Here is a 23943-nt window from a genome sequence, read left to right as displayed (position 1 = left end):
TCATCCACAGTGAACAAGCCCAAGCACTACAACAGATGTATTAGTATTCATTAGTGCGCAGTTGGAGTTTTAGCCACATCCTCCTCCCACCACCTGTTGTCCTGCCACACACACTTCTGAAAGACCACCAGCTTAAAACTGCCTGTAATTAACACACACACACACCCTCATCTTCCTTGCCAGAGCTAATTGGGTCACTTTTTAGCCTACAGTCAGCACAACCACCCTCAGAGGTACGGCGAGGGGAGTCTAAGACCACCACCATGCTGGTTTAACATATGCCCCTGCAAGCTGGAGGAAGCCAGATTAGAACAAAACATATTAATACTGTTAGTCACTGTGTGGCTGCAGGGGAAGCATGCCTTTACCAAAGCGAAAGCAATGTAATCTCAATAACCTCAATATTATGTACAGTTTAAAAAGCCACGCTGACAGTATATACTTCATATCGCCACGCAGCTTTGCAAATCTTAGGAGGCAGCAGCTAGTTTTTTTTTTAGAGGAATGTAAGATGCAGATGAGGCCAGCCAGGCAGAACACACTGCCTGTCAGAAAGCCTCTGTTGCTAGATAAGAGTCCAACTGCTGTGTTTTGTGTATCCCTACGAGGACGATTCGACCTTGCTAATCTGTTCTGCTCCTTCCCCTAATCAACCCACAGACTAATCCATTTTCTCGTGCCAAAGCGAGCGGCGGTTCAGCCCAGGGCCCAGCCACACTGGCACAATTAGGAGGAGGCAAGACAATGGCACGTGTCCCGGACCGAAGAGGAAGAATAATAGCGGCGGCTCCAAGTGGGAGATGCACTTCCACAGAGCAGTGAGCAAGTACAGTGCACACATTTTATATATATATATATTTACATATACCCTACTCTGCTGTACACAGCTGCACAACAAAAGTTGCACGCTCGCTTCCTCACGTACACACACAAATCTCACGACGCAATTAAAGAACAACACCACAGTTCAGCAACAATACAAGTGAAATGTCCATTTGTAACACACCCAGACTAAACACAGCAAGTTCTATCTTGCAAAAAGCCACCTTTATGTCCTGATATAAACTCTGACCCCCAGCTACCATTTAATTATTTGGGTCAGATATGGGGATGCATGGTGGTCGAGTGGTTGACATGTTGGCCACACAGTCAGGAGATCGGGAAGACCTGGGTTCAAATCTGTGTGGAGTTTGCATGTTCTCCCCTTGCGTGGGTTTTCTCCGGGTACTCCGGTTTCCTCCCCCATTCCAAAAACATGCATGTTAGGTATGAATGCGAGCGTGAATGGTGTGAATCCGGGATCTGCAGCCTACTAGTACATAATACTTAACACTTCATATTACATATATAAATAGAACAAGATGAAGTAATTTTGTTTTTGCGTACATCACGTACATGTTTTATTGGGAAATTCTGTGTGTTAACTTTTATGAATGTTTGTACGTGTGTTAATTGTTACTTACTGTGATCTTGGGTTTACATTTCTCTTGCTTCTGTCTTTAGAACAATCAGGAAATGCACAGGCTCACGAGCACATACGGTAAAAGGACAATAAAAAAAATCGACTATGTACAAATTCAGATGATAATATGGCAAACAAAATTATGGTTTCAGTTTTTAACGTTTTCAGTGTTTAATGTCAATGAATATTGTGCTGAAACTACTGCTCTTGTGATTTTCATGTTCCATATTAATTGCAAAGACTGATGAATAGGGATCTGCTACCTTACAAATGATTTACTGCATTCAACTTCATTTTTACAAGTAGCGTAAATTACTATCATTTATAACAGGCTCACCAAACGGCAGCAAGTGCTACATTTTAGACATGAATTAAAACACAGTGCCTATTATTAAACATGTATTTAAAATAAATATTATTTGAGTATGACTGCATATGTGTTCTATCAACAAAGATGTCTTGTATCTGTCAGTGGGACATCATGTGGACTGGTGCACGTCTCCACTGTCGTCTCCATCATGCATCAAGTGGGTGTGCAAGGGTGATCTACACTGCCATCTCACTAACCCTTTTCAAAGAAAATACTCTCTCAATCATATCAACACAAACGACGTCCACCATAAACCTTATCAAGAAGACAAATAGAATAGGATAGTTTTAAAGTAAAGATAATCATGATCAGGATGGAGCTCCAGGACAGCCAGGTGTGTGGTACCACCATGGAACATCACTGATGGCCTTCCAAACCTTCTCCTCCTTCGGCTTCCTGCACCTCATTATTTCACCTGCCCTCCAGCTTGACAGTGTCGGATGCTACATTGTTTTATTATACTAAGTCATATATGTGATCAAATAATACATATATTAAAACTTATAAATACTATACAAGTTGGTGGAGGTATTCAAATGATCCTTAAATGCTTGCATCTCTATATAAACACATTTCATAAATAATGTGTTGTTGCTGATCAGTGTGTACAAATAAAGGAAAGCCAAAGAGTAACAAATAAGTACCGTTGCTATTAATATTACTATTGTTAGGTTTAGCTCTGACCTTGAGATAAATCTGCCGACGGAGAACCTCTTCTTTCTACCGCAAATCCTACATTTAAAAAACGAATAGCTGGGATGGGCTCCAGCGTGCCCCCGCGACCCTGGTGAGGATAAGCGGCATAGAAAATGGATGCATGGTCAGATATGTTTCAACATCTATAGCAGGAGTGTCCAAACTTTTTCCACCAAGGGGCGCATAGAGGAGAACTGAAAATGCATCGGGGCCAAGTTGATACACTTTGTACATGAAAGATGTTAAAAACAATCCAAGGTACAGTGCTTACAAGGATTTATTAGGCCACACACAATAACCAAATAAACATTTTTATGTTGACATTAAAATGTACGTAATGGCGCCTTTCTGCTCTTTTTCCATTCTTAGTTGTTTTTTTATTTTAGTTTTTTTTGTATCATTTTTATTGTTTGAATGTGCTTCAGGCCAGTAAAAATCCAGCTGAACGCTGCAAATTTTATAAACCTTTTTTTTTTTTTTTTTTAAAGGCTGCAAAGAAAAAAAACTGCCTGCATGTCGGCTTTGTGTTATAGGTGACAACTGCCAGCTGAAAATGGCCCCAGGCTTACAGAAAAAATGATTTTGGTGATTATCCATCCATCTTCTACCGCTTATCCGAGGTCGGGTCACGGGGGAAGCAGCTTAAGTAGGGAAGACCAGACTTCACTCTCCCCAGCTACTTTGTCCAGCTCCTCCTGACGGCCAGTTGAGAGACGTAGTCTCTCGGGCGGCCATGCCCTGAACACCTCCCCACGTAGACGACAGGAGAGGATCCTGACCAGATGGCCAAGCCACCTCATCTGGCTCCTCTTAATGCAGAGGAGCAGCAGTTCTACTCAGAGTTTCTCCCCAATAACAGTGCTTCTCACCTTATCAAAAAGGGAGAACCCAGCCACCCTACAGAGAAACCTAATTTCGGCGGCTTGTACCCGCTATCTTATCCTTTTGGTCACTACCCAAAGCTCATGACCATAGATGAGAGTAGGAATGTAGATATACCGGTAAATTAAATTTTGGTGATTATCAATGCTGTTAATGTTGGTCAGCTTAAACTTTTTCTCGTAAACTTTCCCCGATCTATAGAGTTCTTCCTCATGGGCATGGATCCATAAGTCCTGAAATACGATCACTTGTAAATTGTGACTGAAATTTACTGACGTGAAGGAGTGGGACAGGAGGGCACAAACATCACTAGCATTGCTACGTGAACTATAGTGCTAAATTACATTCGAACACTACAGTCACATTTTAACAGCCACATCATGGTACTTTTGTCTATTTGCTGAACAAAAACAGGATGGTCAAAATTACAGCGTCCATGTCTGTAGCTGACTGCCAGCTGGCAGGCTTTCTTTTAAAAGAAAATGCATAAAATAAAAATAACAACTGTCCTTCAACCACAATCCCTATGTGAGACAAGAACTTGGTTCGAGCCACCATCGCCAACTACTTTGGGACCAATGAGGATCCACAACCTTATCTTTTTGAGCCTGTATATATTGAGGATGAGCTACAGGTTTTAGAAACTGAGCGGGCAAGAAGAGGGAGTCAAACGGTACAGACAGGGGTCAAGAGAGTCAGGACCGGCATGACTTGGTGGTGTAAATGTGGAGCCTTCTGTGAATGCAGTCCCAATGATCAGGAAACTTCCCGTTAACTGTCTGTTGGTGTATTGGTCTGATCTGGTTTCAACCAGTCTTGGATATGTGGCTGAGCATCTCATGCAACAAACGGGAAGGTGACTCACTATGTGTGTTCGTATGCAAGAGAACTATAATAACAGGGTGTGCTTGTTGCAAGTCAGGACCGGCATGACTTGGTGGTGTAAATGTGGAGCTTGCCAAGCCATGCCAACGGAAATGGAGTGTTTCTGCTGCATTGAGTGGCATACAGTGTTACCATCGATGGAAAGGCTTTGTGTATCTGGTGAGGAGGGCGCTGCCCCAAGAGATTGCATCACAGCGAACGAAGAATTGTTAGCACTAACAAAACCTACCCAAAATCAACTTGAAAAGACGCCCCCGGCCAGGTCGACCACACGGTTCATCGAGTAAGTCTACATGATATTGATTCTGATACATGGAACACGTAGTGCTTGGCATCACAGTTATACAGTGTATACACAGTCCATCTAGCCGTGTATGTCGTTATAGCTTGGTTACAGAAAAAATGATTTTGGTGATTATCCATCCATCTTCTACCGCTTATCCGAGGTCGAGTCACGGGGGAAGCAGCTTAAGTAGGGAAGACCAGACTTCACTCTCCCCAGCTACTTTGTCCAGCTCCTCCTGACGGCCAGTTGAGAGCCGTAGTCTCTCGGGCGGCCATGCCCTGAACACCTCCCCACGTAGACGACAGGGGAGGATCCTGATCAGATGCCCAAGCCACCTCATCTGGCTCCTCTTAATGCAGAGGAGCAGCAGTTCTACTCAGAGTTTCTCCCCAATAACAGTGCTTCTCACCTTATCAAAAAGGGAGAACCCAGCCACCCTACAGAGAAACCTAATTTCGGCGGCTTGTACCCGCTATCTTATCCTTTTGGTCACTACCCAAAGCTCATGACCATAGATGAGAGTAGGAACGTAGATATACCGGTAAATTAAATTTTGGTGATTATCAATGCTGTTAATGTTGGTCAGCTTAAACTTTTTCTCGTAAACTTTTTTTTCTTTTCACAGTGTCCCTAAAACTTCTTGCGGGCCTGTAAAATGAACTGCGGCCGCAAATGGCCCTCAGGCCACACTTTGGACACCCCGATCTATAGAGTTCTTCCTCATGGGCATGGATCCATAAGTCCTGAAATACGATCACTTGTAAATTGTGACTGAAATTTACTGACGTGAAGGAGTGGGACAGGAGGGCACAAACATCACTAGCATTGCTACGTGAACTATAGTGCTAAATTACATTCGAACACTACAGTCACATTTTAACAGCCACATCATGGTACTTTTGTCTATTTGCTGAACAAAAACAGGATGGTCAAAATTACAGCGTCCATGTCTGTAGCTGACTGCCAGCTGGCAGGCTTTCTTTTAAAAGAAAATGCATAAAATAAAAATAACAACTGTCCTTCAACCACAATCCCTATGTGAGACAAGAACTTGGTTCGAGCCACCATCGCCAACTACTTTGGGACCAATGAGGATCCACAACCTTATCTTTTTGAGCCTGTATATATTGAGGATGAGCTACAGGTTTTAGAAACTGAGCGGGCAAGAAGAGGGAGTCAAACGGTACAGACAGGGGTCAAGAGAGTCAGGACCGGCATGACTTGGTGGTGTAAATGTGGAGCCTTCTGTGAATGCAGTCCCAATGATCAGGAAACTTCCCGTTAACTGTCTGTTGGTGTATTGGTCTGATCTGGTTTCAACCAGTCTTGGATATGTGGCTGAGCATCTCATGCAACAAACGGGAAGGTGACTCACTATGTGTGTTCGTATGCAAGAGAACTATAATAACAGGGTGTGCTTGTTGCAAGTCAGGACCGGCATGACTTGGTGGTGTAAATGTGGAGCTTGCCAAGCCATGCCAACGGAAATGGAGTGTTTCTGCTGCATTGAGTGGCATACAGTGTTACCATCGATGGAAAGGCTTTGTGTATCTGGTGAGGAGGGCGCTGCCCCAAGAGATTGCATCACAGCGAACGAAGAATTGTTAGCACTAACAAAACCTACCCAAAATCTACTTGAAAAGACGCCCCCGGCCAGGTCGACCACACGGTTCATCGAGTAAGTCTCCATGATATTGATTCTGATACATGGAACACGTAGTGCTTGGCATCACAGTTATACAGTGTATACACAGTCCATCTAGCCGTGTATGTCGTTATAGCTTGGTTAATATGCAGGTCACAGCATGTAAATGGAGCGTTTGTTGGGAGGTTTTTTAAAAGGGCTTACAGCTGAATCCCAATTATGTGCATTCTTAATGAAAAACTGCCAGCACGAGTTGGCCATCCAGAACGCACAGAAAAGGTAAACACGTGTGTTCATTGCAGATTATGGGCAAAATTTTTCCTTTAAACTATGTAGTGAAGCCTGTTTTTTTTTTTTTTTCTTTCATTTTAACAAAGCTGCCCTCTGTGAGGTGGTTGACATATACACTGGACGGGCTCATCTGGCTAGTCAGAGGCGGTTTAATGTCCATGAGGAACTTAGAGCTGTAACATTCCTTCTCTGACATAAAACAGCGATCGCTGAAAGCGACTGAAATGACCTTTGACATCAGCTATATCATCCATCATGTGTCAGATGACGGATGAAAATACATGAAACATCCTTGACATTTACACGTATTGACGAGCTGAGCACTGAGAAGCAACACAAACCTCGTGATCAGCCCTTTGACCTCAACTCCATCCTCTTCTCAATATCCTTTGAAAACAACACTGAGCATCCATCCATTTTTAAAATGAGATGTATCAAAAGTCTTGACGATCTGAACCCTAAAATGTAAAAATTAAATTGCTCATATGACTTTTAATATGAGCGGTATAACGGTATTGCATTCATATTTTAACTTCAAAGTACAACTCTTCTACTACTGAACTTCTGCACACAAAAGGGTGCAAATTTGTCAAAACATGCACACCTACTCTGTTGGCTGAGCTATTATTCTTCCGACAAACACACGACATGGTTGCTCAAAGCTTGACCCCATAAGTCGGACTTGAAATTTCTCACACAGCTCAAAACACCCACTCTAACTTTCCAATTACCACACAATTTGGTAAACTCCGTGATGGGACTGCCAAGCACGTCTGTAAAACTTTGAGGGAGATTTGATGAAAAACATGGCCGTCATCAAGCAAGTCGTACGGTGGTACCTTGTTTTGTTTCGTGAACCTGAACCTGAAGGTCCGACAAAAGCCTAAGCAATTTTTCCCATAGGAAATCATGTAAATCTAATGAATCTATTCCAGATAAAAAAAATATGAACAAAAACACATTTATAGAGTTTACATGTGGTTTTACATGCAGAAAACAAAGTGAATGGCGAATGAAATGGATAAATTTATAATTTTTAAATTTATTGAAGATTCTTGTTGGAGAAAAAAAGTATGCCATTTTTGTACTTTGCATTTAGTTTTTTCTTGAATTCAGTAGTGTTTCTCACCTTCTGTATCAAATTGCTGGCCCCAAAGTGGGTTATTTAGCAGTCACACTCAAAATAAAACTTTAAAAAAAGCACAGACAGTGAGTCACCAACACGTAGGGTGTTTTATTTGGGCACTCGATTCTGCGGAATGAAACAGTACAGGGTGTTCAGTCTGGCCCTTTAACCAGGGAAGCCTGAGTGGTCTCTAACCTGAAACGGAGTTCCACATATGCCTTCTGTGAATGCAGTCCCAATGATCAGGAAACTTCCCGTTAACTGTCTGTTGGTGTATTGGTCTGATCTGGTTTCAACCAGTCTTGGATATGTGGCTGAGCATCTCATGCAACGGGAAGGTGACTCACTCCATTAAACTATGTGTGTTCGTATACAAGACAACTATAAGAACAGGGTGTGCTTGTTGCAAGTGCAAGGCCTTGTGATCGTGTCTCATGTCTCTGTGAAAAACAAGTGCAAATCTGTGGCAGTACTTATACAAAATAGAGTGGAAATTATTCCATTCCTAACACGAGCAAACAGTAGTACACGCGATACTGTACGATAACCGAGACAGCGCATGAGAACAGGGGAAATATCATACAAGAACAGGGCGCTCAAAACCACAGGGGAGGCGCCACAAATGTTATTTCCTAGGGATGTAACGATTCGATTTGTATTACGATTCGTGTTTGCTAATACGATTCAAGGACGATATTGGTTCATTTAGAACGTTATGATTTCAAACGATTCAGTAACTTTTTAGCCAAAATTTCAACTAGTGTGACTGTGATATAAATACCTGGATACTGGACAGGTGAAGTTTCCTAGATTCCTGTTTTGTTGTAAGGGAATCAGGTATAAATTATTAATAATGCTGACATACTTAAGAATAAACGATCAATGAGTACAAAAAAATTGTTAAAAATACAATACAAAATCAGGATGAACAGAGTTGCCGTGATTAATTATTTACTTTAAATAGTGCAATCTAATCCTGCACTCTGCACCCAAAGGTGAGGGACATTATGCAAATTTCTCAGCAAATTAATGTGGCATGGTATCTTCAATTAGGTGTTGAAACTTTATCACCTGTACGGGCCAATGGAAGCAGGGGCTTTTGTGTGGCGATGATACTCATGATCAGAGCAGCCATTTGAAAGAACAGCATAGCAACAAGCAAGTACTGTGGCCTCCTTGTACCTTTTGCTGCTGAGAGGGTCGGGATGGGTCCTCCGTCTTGATGATGCACTTAACAGGATACCCTGGTGTCATGGGGTTTAGGATAATAAGTTTTGATAATGATGAGACCAAACTGGGAGAGCAAACAGATGCTTTGCATGTGAAGTGATGGCAGATGGTGTGCAGCAGCGTAAGGAAACGTGGTAATGCACGTGCGCGCCATTTATTGCTTCCACGTACGTAAGCGTATGTTTTGACCTGGACACTCCGCGCTGGATGATGACGTCACTAAGCGTCACCGCTACTGGACCGTAAACTACCGTCTATAGCCGTACAAAACATCCTTACTTTGCATATTGTCCCCATAAACATCACTTAAAAGGAGTTTCAAATAAGGACAGGTGAGTTAAATATGAATACTCAATGAAGTGAATCAACTGACCTGACCATATAAAGCCTGTCGTGCTTGAATCCAATGCTTTATTTCCTAGTATCGATTCAATTGTTTGATAACATTTTAAACGATGTTAGTTCGATATAAGCCGTCCAGAATTAAAAAATAGATGTAGTTGGATCATAGGAATATAAATCAATGCATCGATGTAGTGAATTAACCGTTGCCATCCATCTTCCACAGCTTATCCGAGGTCGGGTCGCGGGGCAGCAGCCTAAGCAGAGAGGCCCAGACTTCCCTCTCCCCGGCCACTTCGCCCAGCTCCTCCCGGCGGATACCGAGGCGTTCCCAGGCCAGTTGGGAGACAGTCTTTCCAATGTGTCCTGGGTCTTCCTCGAGGCCTTCTACCAGTCGGACGTGCCCTGAACACCTCCCCAGGGAGGCGTCCTGACCAGATGGCCAAGCCTCCTCATCTGGCTCCTCTCAATGCAAAGGAGTAGCAGTTCTACTCAGAGTCTCTTCCGGATGACATCTCTAAGAGCCCTGCCACTCTATGGAGTAAACTCATTTCAGCTGCTTGTACAGACGTTCTTGTCCTTTCGGTCACTATTCAAAGCTCATGACCATAGGTGAGGGTAGGAACGTAGATCGGCCAGTAAATTGAGAGCTTTGCATTTCCACAACAGACCAACGTAAAGTCTGCATCACTGCAGACGCCGCACCAATTCGCCTGTCAATCTTGCGTTAAACAAGACCCCAAGGTAGCTAAACTCCTCCACTTGGGGAAGGATCTCATCCCCGACCCGTAGATGGCACTGCACCCTTTTCCGGGCGAGAACCATGGACTCTGAGTTGAAGGTGCTGATTCTCATCCCAGCCACTTCAGACTCGGCTGCGAACCGATTCAGTGAGAGTTGAAGGTCACAGCTCGATGAAGCTAGCAGGACAACATCATCTGCAAAAAGAAGAGACCCAATCCTGCAGCCACCAAACCGGAACCCCTCAATACCATGGCTGCGCCTAAAAATGCTGTCCATAAAAATAATGAACAGAATCGGTGACAAAGGGCAGCCCTGGCGGAGTCCAACCCTCACTGGAAACGGTCCGATTTATTTCCGGCAATGCAAACCAATCTCTGACACCCCCTGTTATTTACAGTCGCACCCCTATTACTTACAGTCATGTGAAAAACACTATGAGGTCTAACCCCACATTCAAAATTACAGCATCTTACTTGCAACTTCCAGCGAAGCATTGCGACTAATGGCCTCCCCCAGGTAGTTGCGTGCCACACAGGTGTAAACACCCTCGTCAGGTTTGCTCCGCCGGCCGTGCACAATGCGCAGAAAGAAGAGCGAGCCGCTGGGCAGGAGCATACGGTGAGAGCGGGGATCGTCCCTGTCCGTCTCAACCCTCTCTCCATCTTTGTACCACTCCATACTTGGACTGGGTCGGCCCTCCGCCTTACAGTTGAGGGTGGCCGGCTCCCCTTTGGAAACGATCAGGTCTGAAGGGTCCTCCACAATCCGAGGGGCGCTGTCTTCGAAGCGCACTCGAGACCCTGTAAAATGGAGGCGTGGTAAGGTGTTATTACCGTCACAATTAATTTGGAAATTAATGGATATTTTTAACCCCAGAAAAAAAATACTGTAGTACATTACAAGGCTATTTTTCACTGAAAAGAAATTGAATTTCCAATTTGGTAAGGCATATTAGGGCAACAAAGAAAAAATATAGAAAATACAAAATGAAAAAAATATGAGAAAAATAGTAAGTAATAGTAAAATAGTACACTGTCTCGGTCATTCTACAACATTGCTCTTAAACTGTTGTATTACAGTGTACGCATCCTGGATCACAGACCCAACATCAAATCTTCAAGGTTCAAGACTTTTGTCCCTCGTATGGCCATAATACTCCATATATAGTAAACTATAGTAAACTAGGGCCCGACCGATTAAATTGGCCAATTGTAGCCTGTAGAGAATAATTGGTTATAATTGGCCAATTTTAACACTTATTTTTCCACTAATAAAATTTAGGTAATATTGTCCAACTTACCACTGTTGAAATGTCAGTATTAAGGGGTACTCACAGTAGTAGAGGCTTGCGAAGAGAATGTTCTGCTATATTGCTATATATTGTTCTTATGCTGCTTGCCACAAATAACAAAATACCTCCACATTTTGCAGTTACTTTTTTATGGTTTGTTTTCAAAGATGTTCACTAAAAAAGTTGTACTATAGCCTACCTCTGCTAGATTGGCAAAACAATGTACTTATATTTGTGAAGGCTGAATTTTTGTATTAGGAGGATGCAGGTGTACCTACCGAAGTGCATAAAAACGTGACATCATTTTCTCAGAGGACAAGCATAACACGGAGAATGCAATGAAAGATTTAATATATTAATGGTCAGCCTGTGTCAGAGCTGTTGCACTCGAGAGGGAGACAGTTGTTGGGCCAAAAGATGGAAATTGAGAGAATGAGAGGGGGGCCATGGAGATGCAGACAAGTCCTCTATAATCTCCCTGGGGATCCATTACTAGCTTTCCTTGGCACAGAGAAAAAAAACGGCCACTGCTTAAAGATTTACGGGGAGCTTTTAGAGCAAGACCAAATGTCCCTAACAATGTGTTACTCTTAGAGATGAATAATTCAAACGTCGCTGCTTTTAGGTTGATTCTGAAGAACAGATGGTCTCTCCCTCCCGGAATTAAAAAGAAAAAAAAAAAAAAAAAAAAAAGAAGAAAATGAAATGGTCACTGTGTGGCTGAGCTGCATTATTTTCAGTACATAATCTGGACAACATAAAAAACACATCCATTATGATTGGAGATGCGTAGTCTGGAGTAACCTAATGACACACATGCTGCTCTTACATTTGACTTTAATGGTCAGCATGAGTATAAATCCTCACTTTGCAGCACTAAGCAGATTTATGTCTTCGTGAACTGATTTGATCCATGTGGACGGCGAGGCATCACCATGGCATGAACCTGAAGTAAACATCTAAAGAGCAATGCGAGCGCTAACACCCTGAGGTCACAAACTGCTCTACACATTAATGCAACGATGAGGAGGGCGACTAATCGTGCCATTAAAAAAATAAATGAAAAAAAAAAATACTAGCACGCCGTTAAAAATAGATCCCGTCATGCTTGATCCACGAGCTGATGCTTTTCACATTTCACAACATCCTGGTTGGTTAGATTCACTTTCATCACTTTTCACCATGATGTTAAATACATTCTCAAAAAAGATGTTACATCCCTCTAAACTCCGTTTTGTTTTCCACTGCAAGATGAATTACATCACAAAAACAATGACTGGATGACGTTTGGCATTCTTGAACTAGCTTCTGTAAATCCTTATTGGTCACACCTGAAATGTCATCTCAGGGTGCTGTGTAACATGACAACTAGGGGTGTCTTAGAATAGTCAACTATTTGATGATTCGATTTGGAGGAGTCTGATTTGACTATCAATCCTGCCATTGAAACTGAATTAGGCTGCTCATTAGACAAAAAGTCAGAAGTCTAAGAAAATAGCTAAAAAAAAACCAAAAAAAAACAAAACCTGCCTAAAATAGAAAAGGACAAAAGACAACTCAGTAATGCGTAGCTACTCCCTTCTTGTTAATCACCTCAAAAATGGGTTTGGGCATGCTTGACGCCAGTTTTTCCAGGAGGCTAGTGGGAATGTTACTCCAGGTGGTGAAGATGGCTTCATGGAGGGCATCCACTGTCTGGAACTGATGTCTATTTTTGTAAACTTCTCTTGCCATCCATCCCCAAATGTTCTCAATCCGATTGAGATCAGGGGAACACACAGGTTGTTCCAAAAGAGTGAGTTTATTCCTCTGGAAGAAGTCTCGTCAGGGGGCCATTGTGAAGTGCAACGTTGTCCTGTTGAAAAAGCCAGTCATTACCACACAGGCGAGGGCCTTCAGTCATCGGAGATGAACCCCTGCAACATCTCCACATAGCCATCAGCCATTTGACACCTCTGCACAACCTCAAGCTCGATTGTTCCACTGAAGGAAAAAGCACCTCAAACCATGATGGCGCCCCCTCCACTGTGCCGTATGGAAAACATCTCAGGTGGGAACTCTTTGTCATGCCAGTAACGTTGGAAGTCATCGGGACCATCAAGGTTAGATTTTTTTTTGTCATAAAAAAATAAAATTTTCTTCCACCGATCAATGTCCCATGTTTGGTACTCTCCTAAAGGGCAATTTTGTAGTGTGTGAGGAGACGGGAGACGTTTTTTCTTAAAAGCCTTCTCTCGCAGAGGCCGTCTGATGGTTATTGGACTGCACTCGGCACCCGTAACAGCCTTCATTCGGTCCGAGGATGGTCCCGTGTCTTGACCAACAGCCATATGTATCCTACGGCTCAGGCCTGGTAAAATATTGTGACCCTTGACTTTTTTTGTTCTACAACCCTCAGGCTCTTTGAAGAAGTTTCAAATGACTGTCTTACTGCGTCCAACCGCAGCAGCAATGGTGCGCTGCAAGAGGCTTTGCTTATTCAGCTCAACAATCCCACCGCATTCAAAAGAGAGAAAGCTGTTTTGCCTTTGCCATCAAGAGATCAGGACCGTGTGAATACCTGACAGAAAATGACACTGAATCCACATTTCTGCCAAGATTTTGGCTTTTAAAGGCTGTGGGCTTTGATGAACAGCCTATTTTGCTTGTTTGCAATAAACCAAAAAACTTTTGTCTCACTCACATTTCTTTTTTTTTTTGCATTTGAAGCTCTACTTAGAATCTCATTAAGATCCAACTGTGCAAAATGTAAATTCTTGTAATTTTTTAATGCATCTTAAAATTTTGGTCAGCAGTGCATATTGGGGGTAAGAAGGTGCTGAAATCGGAAATGCCGGTAAACAGAAAGCAAGGTTGATCACAACTAAGTTTTATAGATTTAATAAAAAGGAAGACACGGCGGAAGGAGAGATAACAGTAGAAGATGCAACAGGAGGAGAAAAATCCCCGATGGGAAAACAACAACATTTGAGGCTGCCATTAGAACATTTGTAACAGACAACTAGTACACCCTTAAAGAAATAAATAATTGATGGGTTGTTCATTTTGTCTAGAGTAGATCAAGGAAATGTAGTCAAAGCCCATCCCTCAATGTAACAAAAGATATACCATAGAACCTGTTCCCAAGAGAAATTAGTAGGATTTTCTACAAAAACTGGACTGCAAATAGTAGTGCTGTGAAATATTTGTATAAATAAATTCTAAAGCCCTAATCACTTTAATAAATACCATTCCATATAACGGTTTTAACACAGACACGTTTGTGTTGTTGTAGGACTTGTTGTAAAACACAGACAGAGCTCACACAAGTACATTCCATACTCATGTTGCTAGAAAAGAGTCCAGTCAGATTTGTTGCTTAACACTTTGTGTAATTTCCCTGTAAACTATTGCAGGAACACACTGTGCTTCCCATGCACACTTTATAGCAGACATTTCCACACCATGCTTTCCAAAAAGTGTCATTCGGCACCTGTCTTTAAAAAGACATTGTGTCAGCTCTGCTACCAAACCTCTTTAAAAGTTGGTGTGTGATTATTGCAAATAGAATCGTAGCAATTCAATTATAAAAACTTTATTCGTCCCCAGAGGCTATTCAAGGCACACGGAGAGGCTGTTCATAAAAGCATGCAAGCACACGCAACACTCAATGGCAGTAAATGACTTGGAAGATAGGAAGAAAATTAATACAATATGTCACATAGTGATGGTATTTATACTGATGGTGACCATAGATATGTGCAAAACACTAAAAAACTGTGAAACGTTTTACATTTCAGGAAAACACATTATCAAAAGGCAAGACAAATTACAATCACACAAGACGGAAAGGGAATGTACCAAATCCCACACTGACAGCAGAGCAGGTCATCTTTTTGTTCATGGCCGCAGATTCATTTAAACAGGGGTGTCCAAAGTATGGCCTTGGAGCCTTTTGCAGCACATGTCTTTTTCTTTTTTTCATAAATTAGCCCGTGGTACATTCTGAATGCCTTTCGTGGTGGTAATCCCAGAACCCGTTGGTGGACACCAGTGGTAAGAGATGTCGCCAAGCTGAAGGAGGAATCCTATCGGGCCTTTTTGGTTCATGGGACTCCAGAGGCATCTGACAGGTACCGGCAGGCCAAGCGGTCTGCGGCTCTGGCAGTCGCTGAGGCAACAACTTCCGGACCACCATCAACCGCCGTCTCAGGAGGAGGAAGCAGTGAACAGTCAACACCGTGTCTGGTAGGGATGGTGTGCTGCTGACCTAGACTCAAGATGTTGTGGAATGGTGGAAGAAATACTTCAAAGACTTCCTCAATCCTACTGAAACGTCTTCCAATGAGGAAGCAGTGCCTGGGGACTCCACGGTGAGCTCTCCTATCTCTGGGGCTGATGTTGCTGAGGTTGCCAAAGCTCCTCGGTGGCAGGGCCCCAAGGGAGGATGAGATCCACCCAGAGTTCCTTAAGACGCTGGATGCCGTGGGTGTGACTCTGCAGCATCACATGGACATCAGGGGCAGTGCCTCTGGATCAGCCGACTGCGGTGGTGGTCCCCTTTTTAAGAAGTGGGACCGGAGGTTGTGTTCGAACTATTGTGGCATCACACTCCTCAGCCTTCCTGGTAAGGTCTATGCAGGGGTTCTGGATAGGAGGATCCGCCGAATAGTTGAATCTCGGATTCAGGAGGAGCAGTGTGGTTTTCATCCTGGTCGTGGAAGTGTGGACCAGCTCTACACTCTCGGCAGTGTCCTTGAGGGTGCATGGGAGTTCGCCCAACCAGTGACTTGGAGAATGCATTCGACCGTGTTCCTTGAGGAATTCTGTGGGGAGTACTCCAGGCATATGGGGTATCGGACCAGCTAATTCAGGCTGTTCGTTCCCTGTATGACCGGTGTCAGAGTTTGGTTCGCATTGGTGGCAATAAGTCGGACCCGTTTCCAGTGAGGGATGAACTCCGCCAGGGCTGCCCTTTGTCACCGATTCTGTTCATTACTCTTATGGACAGAATTTCTAGGCACAGTCAGGGCGTTGAGGGGTCCTGCTGCGACCTTCAACTGTCACTGTGGATCATTTCGCAACCAAATGTGAAGTGGCCGGGATGAGAATCAGCACTTCCGAGTCCATGGTTCTTGCCCGGAAAGGGTGGAGTCCCATCTACAAGTTGAGGACGAGATCCTGCCCCATGTGGAGGAGTTTAAGTATATCGGGTTCTTGTTCATAGACCTATGGTCATGATCTTTGGGTAGTGACCGAAAGGACAAGATAGTGGGTACAAGCAGCCGAAATGTGTTTTCTCCGGAGGGTGGCTGGGCTCTCCCTGAGAGAAAAAGTAGAACCGAGTAGACAAGTAGAACCGCTGCGAGGCAATACACGTGATTGGTTCTACTACGATGAGAAAAGACAAGATTTTATTTTATTTTTACAAGATTTTAAACATTACTTTTTAAAAAATATATATGACAATATATTGCAATCCTGAGCCGCACGGTGGCTTTGTGGTTAGTATGCTGGCCACAAAGTCAGGAGATCGGGAAGATCTGGGTTCGAATCGCCGTTGGGCATTTCTATGGAGTTTGCATGTTCTCTCCATGTGTGCGTGGGTTTTCTCCAGGTACTCCGGAGAAACATTCATGTGAGGTTAATTGGCAATGAATAAATTGTCCATAGGTATGAATGTGAGAGTGAATGGTTGTTTGTCTATATGTGCCCTGCAATTGGCTGTCGACCAGTCCAGGGTGTACCCCTGGAGACACGCATGCTCATGGCAATATATTAAGGCAGGCAAAATTATCGAGTTCATTTTCATTTATTATGTGTTTCATTTCCAGCGTCCCAGGCCTATAGTGCCCACAAGACCTTTTTTTCTGACAGAGAAATCTTGTCACTTTTCCATCCTAAACTCTTCCTTTCACATCAATTGCTAAGAAATGTGTTCACTTCCTATTCAACAGGCGCCCTTTGCCAGTTCTGAAATTCCAAGAGAAAATAATTAAGCAAGATAACAATGTGTAACAAAGAAGTTGGAGTTAATTAGTTAGTGTCCATTTTTTTCTCAATTTAAAAGAAGGCATTCAAACGGAGTGGGAGAGATGGACAAAGAAAAAAGCCAAAAATTCACCACTTCCATACAGATTGGTAGGAGAACTGTTTTTCCCCCCCACTCTATCATGTTGGACATGCCATGACTGACTCCATGCAGTGTTAAAGTAATCTAATCTAATGTCTCATCAATGTACCATTACTGATGCCTAGTGAGCACAATACAAGATATAACTTGTCTTTCAATATTTTTTGACGATTACAGTGAGGGAGCGATGTTTGAACCGCAATGTAGCGAGGGACGACTATTACAAAGCTGAAATGCATCTTTTTCTTGAAATATAGATATCTTTTTAGCATATGTACATGTGTAGGTTTAGATAATATCAACGTGGCCCTTGCATCCTTTCATTTTTCAGTAAAGTCTGGACACCCATGTCCTAAATAGGAGATTAAACAAATCTCTACTTGAACGAGGAACCATTCGAAGGTGTTGGTCATTTAAATGAAGTAATGGCCAGCCTGCTTGTATCCTTGTGCTGTAAGCTCCTCAAGGAGGAAGCTACGGCGTGCAACAAAAAGCAGTTATTTTCAAACTGCTGTGTTCAAATAGTCTGCTGAAATGTCTCTATTCACAGTTGGAACGGAGCACCTAATTCACAGACCAATGACCTGATGTCGTCTCACCAACTAAATTAATGACACGCCTCGCCATAACTGAGCCTGCTTCTTATTAATAAGCAGCCATTTGAAACATTGTGTCACACACAAGCCTGCTTTGGCTGGTCCTGTCCGCGATTTTAAGAGCGGCAGCTGTCTGTGTGTACAAAACTGTGACAACCTGAGTGCATTCACTTGTTTGAACGCTCCACATTGTCATCGTGACACCACTCTGGCTCATTCATTTTATGGATAGGGAGAAAGGCTGGATAGAGGTACCAGTTACAAGTCTGCAATCAGCAAAGCGTCTACACCACACCAAGCATGTTCACACACACACTCGGCATATAAGAAAGGACCTTCAATCTCATGTTTGTGTGGTAACAAGATGATTGCTTGAAAGCACCTTTCAGGGGGGAAAGTACGTACCTCTGATGGTACATTTTGTTCTGTGAGAGATGTGGTCAAATAATGGACACCTTTTGGAGGTGTTTTAGTTTTTGCACTCCGCAGTGAGGTTTTTATGCAAATGTAGATATAGTCAGATGTTCAGAATACACAGCAGACACTCCATTAGTTAGACCTGCGTGATGCAGTCATTCAATGTAAGAGCTGCATTACAAATTTTCCTTTTACAACGATAATCATCTGCTTTCATTGACACTGGTGGAGAGGTATTCATTTAATATCGTGTATTATTATTGTGATGTACAGCTGCACTGTATGATTTCAGTTCTCTGCTACATGTAACATTTTACAACTCACAGCCAGCTGGCCCATTGGGCAATATAGGCAACGCTAAGGGCCCTGTGGCCCCTAGGGGGCCCAAAAATTCAGGAAAATTTCACCTTCAATAGAACTATATTAAAAGCACTTATTACACTTGTCGCTCACCACTTCCCACTTCAAATTTTGCGGTTTCATCATTTCATCATGCTGTTTCGTGGTTGAAAACTGCTTATTAGTCAAAAAATATGTATATTGCAGCAAATTGTACATATTTTTGCTTAAATTATGCATTTTCAAGAATAAAATGAACTAAAATACAATTATAAGGCATTCAGAAGACACATTCAAAGATGCTGTGAATGAGGTAGTATTTTACACTGGTCACTAGGTGTCAGTAATGCTACTGTAATGTTTGGTGAGATACACCAAACTTCATTGCCGGAACAAGAGGCTTTTATTACAGGTTTGAATTATCTCACAACAGGCACAATAATCCCTAAAAAAAACACAGGCTATTGTTGTGGCTGTAAGCGACCCCAAGGTTAAACTCAACTCTGAACCACTGACGTCACTTCCTCTCCGCCCGGCACTTTACTCGCCGAGCACCGGAACACATTCACGGCAGCACACGAGCATAAGTCTTATTTATGTCTGAAATGGCTTATTTACTCTTATTATAGCTACTATATTGGGTAATACGAGTGCAAGGTAGAGGCTCCAGTAACTTCTCACTTCTCTCTGGCAGTCGACATACTCCGTGATAACTCAACTCACAGAGACAGTAGATACAAATAACTTTGGTCTTGTCAAGAGGGGGCCATCTGCCTGAAGCTACGCTTACCATTCAAAATACCCTTTTCTTTGTACATTTCTGCTCAACACTTGTTCCTGCTTGTGGCTCCACATCCACCACTGAGTTTCCTCAAGCTACGGTGTGTCAAACAGAATGTGTGCATGTTAATCGTGCGTCCCAAAAAAAGTGAAAAAAAATAAATTTCCGTGAACGCATTATTTCTGCATTGACTTTGACAACCCTGGTAATTATTAACTATATTTGATATTCTCATTGTAATAGATTTACCATCCAACATTATACATAGTATGATGCAGGGGATATATTGTTAAATTAATTGATGTTTGGGGAAATATTATATTAACAGTCAGCATTCTAGTGAGATATTATATGAAATCCAATGCCTCTGAAGTAGTACAACTCAGAATTCAACCAAAATCTGTGTATTGCTGGTTGTATGTATAGAATTGATTTTAAGGTTTTATTGTTTGTTTTTAAGGTGTTGAATGGACTGGCCCCTAATTACACCTCATACCTCATCCAAATTTACACTCCAGCGCGCTCTTTGAGGTCCGAAGGCCAGCTCCAACTAGTGGTGCCTAAGGCGAGACTTAAGACCAGAGGTGACGGTGCCTTTTCTGTAGTCAGCCCAAGCTGTAGAACTCTCTCCCAATCAAGTAAAAACGCCCCCCACAGCTGAATGGCTTAAGTCTAGTCTCAAAACCCACTTTTATTTTCTGGCTTTTAACTCGGCGTGAATTGTGTGGTCCTCTGTTTCTTATATTACCTTCTTTTTAGTTTTTGTTTGGCTTTACTGTTTTTTTATTCTAAGCTGTGAAATGAAACTAGGCATCTCAAGGACAGTTTGCAATATAATTAAAACAGAAGTTGATACAAGTAATTGCAATGCCAGCCCTGGAGAGAGAGATTAGCTGCCAGTGAAGGTTTAGTGAAGTCCAATCAATATCCAAAGAGGACTTTGTGAGTTCTGTCAGAGAGATGGTGCAATGGGTGTAAACTTCCCTTTTTTAGTTGTTGGGATATTGGGCTCCAGGGAGTCTCGGCTGGACAGCTAATCGCTCCTCAGACAGAGATTAAAAAGGTGGAATATCTAAAAACTGTGTGTGTGTGCACGCAGATAAAAACAACAGGGTGCATCCGTTCCAAGTGAAAGGTCATCCGAGTGTGTTATTTCTCTGTGGTAGATAAGCAAATGTCTAAAACGTAATGGAAAATATTCCATTCCTAACACATACACTAGCTACAACTTATTTTGACACTTGTGTGACTACTAGAATGCACTTGTGTGATCCTGGAACATTTACTGCAATTTCCTATGGGAGAAATGATTACAAAACAAACAAATTGAAGGACAACCAGGGGTGGTTTAGACTGTATTCAAAATTAAATAAAATATTCTCTCAGTGCATTCCATTCTTTTACGGCGCAAGCACCATATACTCTGTTCTTTCTATCGTGTGTGCTGTATTGTTCCACCTCCTTAGGGACGTTCAATATGTTGGCAAAATAAAGTGCAGACATTCCACAGAGTAACTACGAAGTGCAACCTTGAGCTATTGTGTTTTATCGACAAATGAGGAAATGTCGCTGGTTTTGTGCAAGCTTATTAATTCATTGCACACTAGTGGCCTGTGTGCACACGAGTGAAATCTGCAGCTCTTCAGCCAGGATTACAGTCCATTGCTCTCGATTTAATATTTTCATCACTAATATTTACCCTTCCGCCATCCAAATAGACAACTTTAGCTATTTATTAGTGGTACATGTGACTTCACGTACTGTGACAAGACTGCGAGGATGATTAGAAGCGCTCATTGCTCCGATTGCATCTGAACTGCAAGGATTTATTCATTTATTCCCACCGCACAAACACATCAGACGCAGGAAGCGGGGCCCAAACCATTAGACGCTCTGACAGACAAGCTGCAACATCGCTCTTAATTGCAAAGCAACACACGTCTTTCCACGTGTTTACGCCCCATCAACCGCACAAGGTTAGCAGGCTGGATAAGAAAACCGCCCTTCATCTCTAGGATGTGTTCGGCCTTTTTTGGCTCTTAGCTGCAGAGCGTTGCATAACTGGTGTCATTTGTTAGAATGTTGTGATGTTAAAGCCCTCTAGTGGCAGTAATGTACTCATAAGTGTCACGCTAATGTGTGAAAATAGGGGATGTCCAGTGTTTTGTTTTTTTTTTTTTTGCTGCGAGGTTGATGATCTAACACCTCACAACTTTACACAAATAAATACATACTCAAAAGACCAATAAAAGCAGATGGGGTTCTGTCGCGCCACCAATTACGCACTGCAGTAGGCTGACAATGTGTTCTAAACGACATTTAAAGCACAGGGGGTAAAAAAAAAAAAAAAAAAAAAAAGTTAGGTAAGATTTTCTTCTGGTATCACTATGAATTGTCTGAGACATTGTTTGCCTGATGTCATCACCGGCTCTACCCGAAAGAGCGGCATCATCAGCAGCGTGACTCAGACAGGCAGATTACACGACAGACTACCTTCTACGGAGGCCTCATCATCCTTTTTTTTGTGGCCAGAAAGGAAAACGGGTGGGAGGGGATGCTTTAATCAGCCTCCAGCTACATTTATCATTTTGCAACCAGAAGGACACAAAGAGAGTGGAGACGAACGACGAGGCCAAAGTTGTTTTGGCATCAGTTGTCACACCGCACGCCAAGATAACTGATATCTTGCTGGCATCTAATGGAGAATTAAGAGAGATTTGTTTCTTGCATCAGTATGAACACAGTTAAGTAGGTCGTATAGTGTGTGAATTATATTTGCTTTTACAGTAATCCCTTGTTTATCGCGGTTAATTGGTTCCAGACCCCACCATGATTAGTGAATTTCAGCCAAATAAGAATTCCTTATTTATAGATGAAATATTTTCTTTGTTATAGTATTAAAAAAAATATCTGTTTACAACCTTCTGAATACGTTTAACATTAGAGCCCTCTAGACATGAACACCCCTATAGTCACCTCTTCACCCGTTTTACCCAAAATAGTAGACGTGAGAAAATAAGACATAAGGCATGAATAAGACAAAATATAGACTAACACGTTAGCATTGGTAGAGTTCCAGTACTTACTGCAGTGGCCGTTGTCTCATCAAAGTACTGTATCTTCACACAATGAAGATATGTCATAATGTCTTTGAGTCTGAGTCTTATATGGGTTATATTTAAATTTTATTTATTTATCGTTTTATTTGTTGACTTTTTTCTTGGCGTGGATTATGGCAGCAACAGTAACCTGTATTAGGGATTATTGTGGCTGTCGAGATAATTCAAACCTCCAATAAAAGCATGTTGTTCCAGCGATCATGTCTGATGCTTGTGTGTCTCACTGAACATTACAGTAACATTACTAATGCCAAGTGACCAGTGTAGAATACTACATTGCATCATGTTTTTGAATACATCTTATGAATGCCTTATATTTGTATTCAGGTGCATTTAGCGATTTTTATGCTTCAAATGCTTAATTTAAGCAAAAAAATACATAACATTTATTGAAGCACAAAGTGGCAAGGGGCAACTGTAATAACACAAATATGTCTTCAAATATATGGATATTGAATAGGTTTGGTGCGGACAGTGTTGCCTAAATAAAACCGCTGGAAACTACAAAACCATGAAGCATAAGCCATAAGGGGGAGTTGCATCCCGACGTACGCGCTCCTACGTGCGTTGCAAGTTTAAAAGTACATTGTGTACATTGAGACTCCTCCAGCTGTACACTCGAACTCCGTGGACGCACGACGGCTGCTCACAAGCATATCCGAAATTAATGCACCTTACCTGGCAACGGCGGGCGGCTCTTTCCCGCTGTACACTCTGGTTCCCCCGGTCCCGCTAGCCGTAAGTGCCGTAGGAAGCCCGTACGCCCATCTTGCAATTGAAGTGAGTGGGCTTCACGAGCCTTGTACGATGCCCACACATGGTACGTCCCCAGTGAGTGGAACGTATGACAGTCTTACATGAAGCACACCTAGCTCGCACGAGTCGCATGCCGCACTAACGATTTAAAAGCTACCAACGGAGGGCGAGCACACGTGTGTCACAAATCACTTGCTCCATGAGTACGACACACTTGCAACCCCCCTGAGACCCTACTTCCTCTACGTGCTGGTCACGGACAACAAATTTCAACAAATTGGATATTTGGCTCTGTAGCTACAGCGGTAGTTCCCCCTCACTGTGCCCGGACTGTTGCGTCACGGTGCCGGGAGCTCGCATGGGAAGTGCACTCTAACCGCTGGTTGTTTATACTAGGGACCGTCAATAAATTACTATTGCTGAGTTTGTTAAAAAAAAAAAAAAAGTAATTCTAAATAACACCACAAATTGATCATTAACTTTGTCACATGATTACTCCTACCCTAAAAGTATTTTGCATGCCCATTTTTTCCAATTTTATCTTTTATTGGATGGACTTGTATTGGATTAGGG

The 23943-nt window shown here is 42.5% G+C and overlaps 1 protein-coding gene across 5 annotated transcripts in view; it reads right to left on the bottom strand.

Moving 5' to 3' along the window:
- zgc:77784 (uncharacterized protein LOC402947 homolog) overlaps positions 1-23943 on the bottom strand; it is a 102665-nt gene that overhangs the window by 74440 nt on the left and 4282 nt on the right. For all 5 annotated transcript variants that reach the window (XM_054793672.1, XM_054793673.1, XM_054793669.1 and 2 more), the window contains exon 2: positions 10433-10759. In XM_054793672.1, the coding sequence (XP_054649647.1) occupies positions 10433-10759 (327 nt within the window). The remainder of the gene's footprint in view (positions 1-10432; positions 10760-23943) is intronic.

Source organism: Dunckerocampus dactyliophorus, chromosome 12 (assembly GCF_027744805.1).
Source record: "Dunckerocampus dactyliophorus isolate RoL2022-P2 chromosome 12, RoL_Ddac_1.1, whole genome shotgun sequence".
Classification (NCBI taxonomy): domain Eukaryota; kingdom Metazoa; phylum Chordata; class Actinopteri; order Syngnathiformes; family Syngnathidae; genus Dunckerocampus; species Dunckerocampus dactyliophorus.
This window is presented reverse-complemented; position numbering and strand designations above follow the sequence as displayed.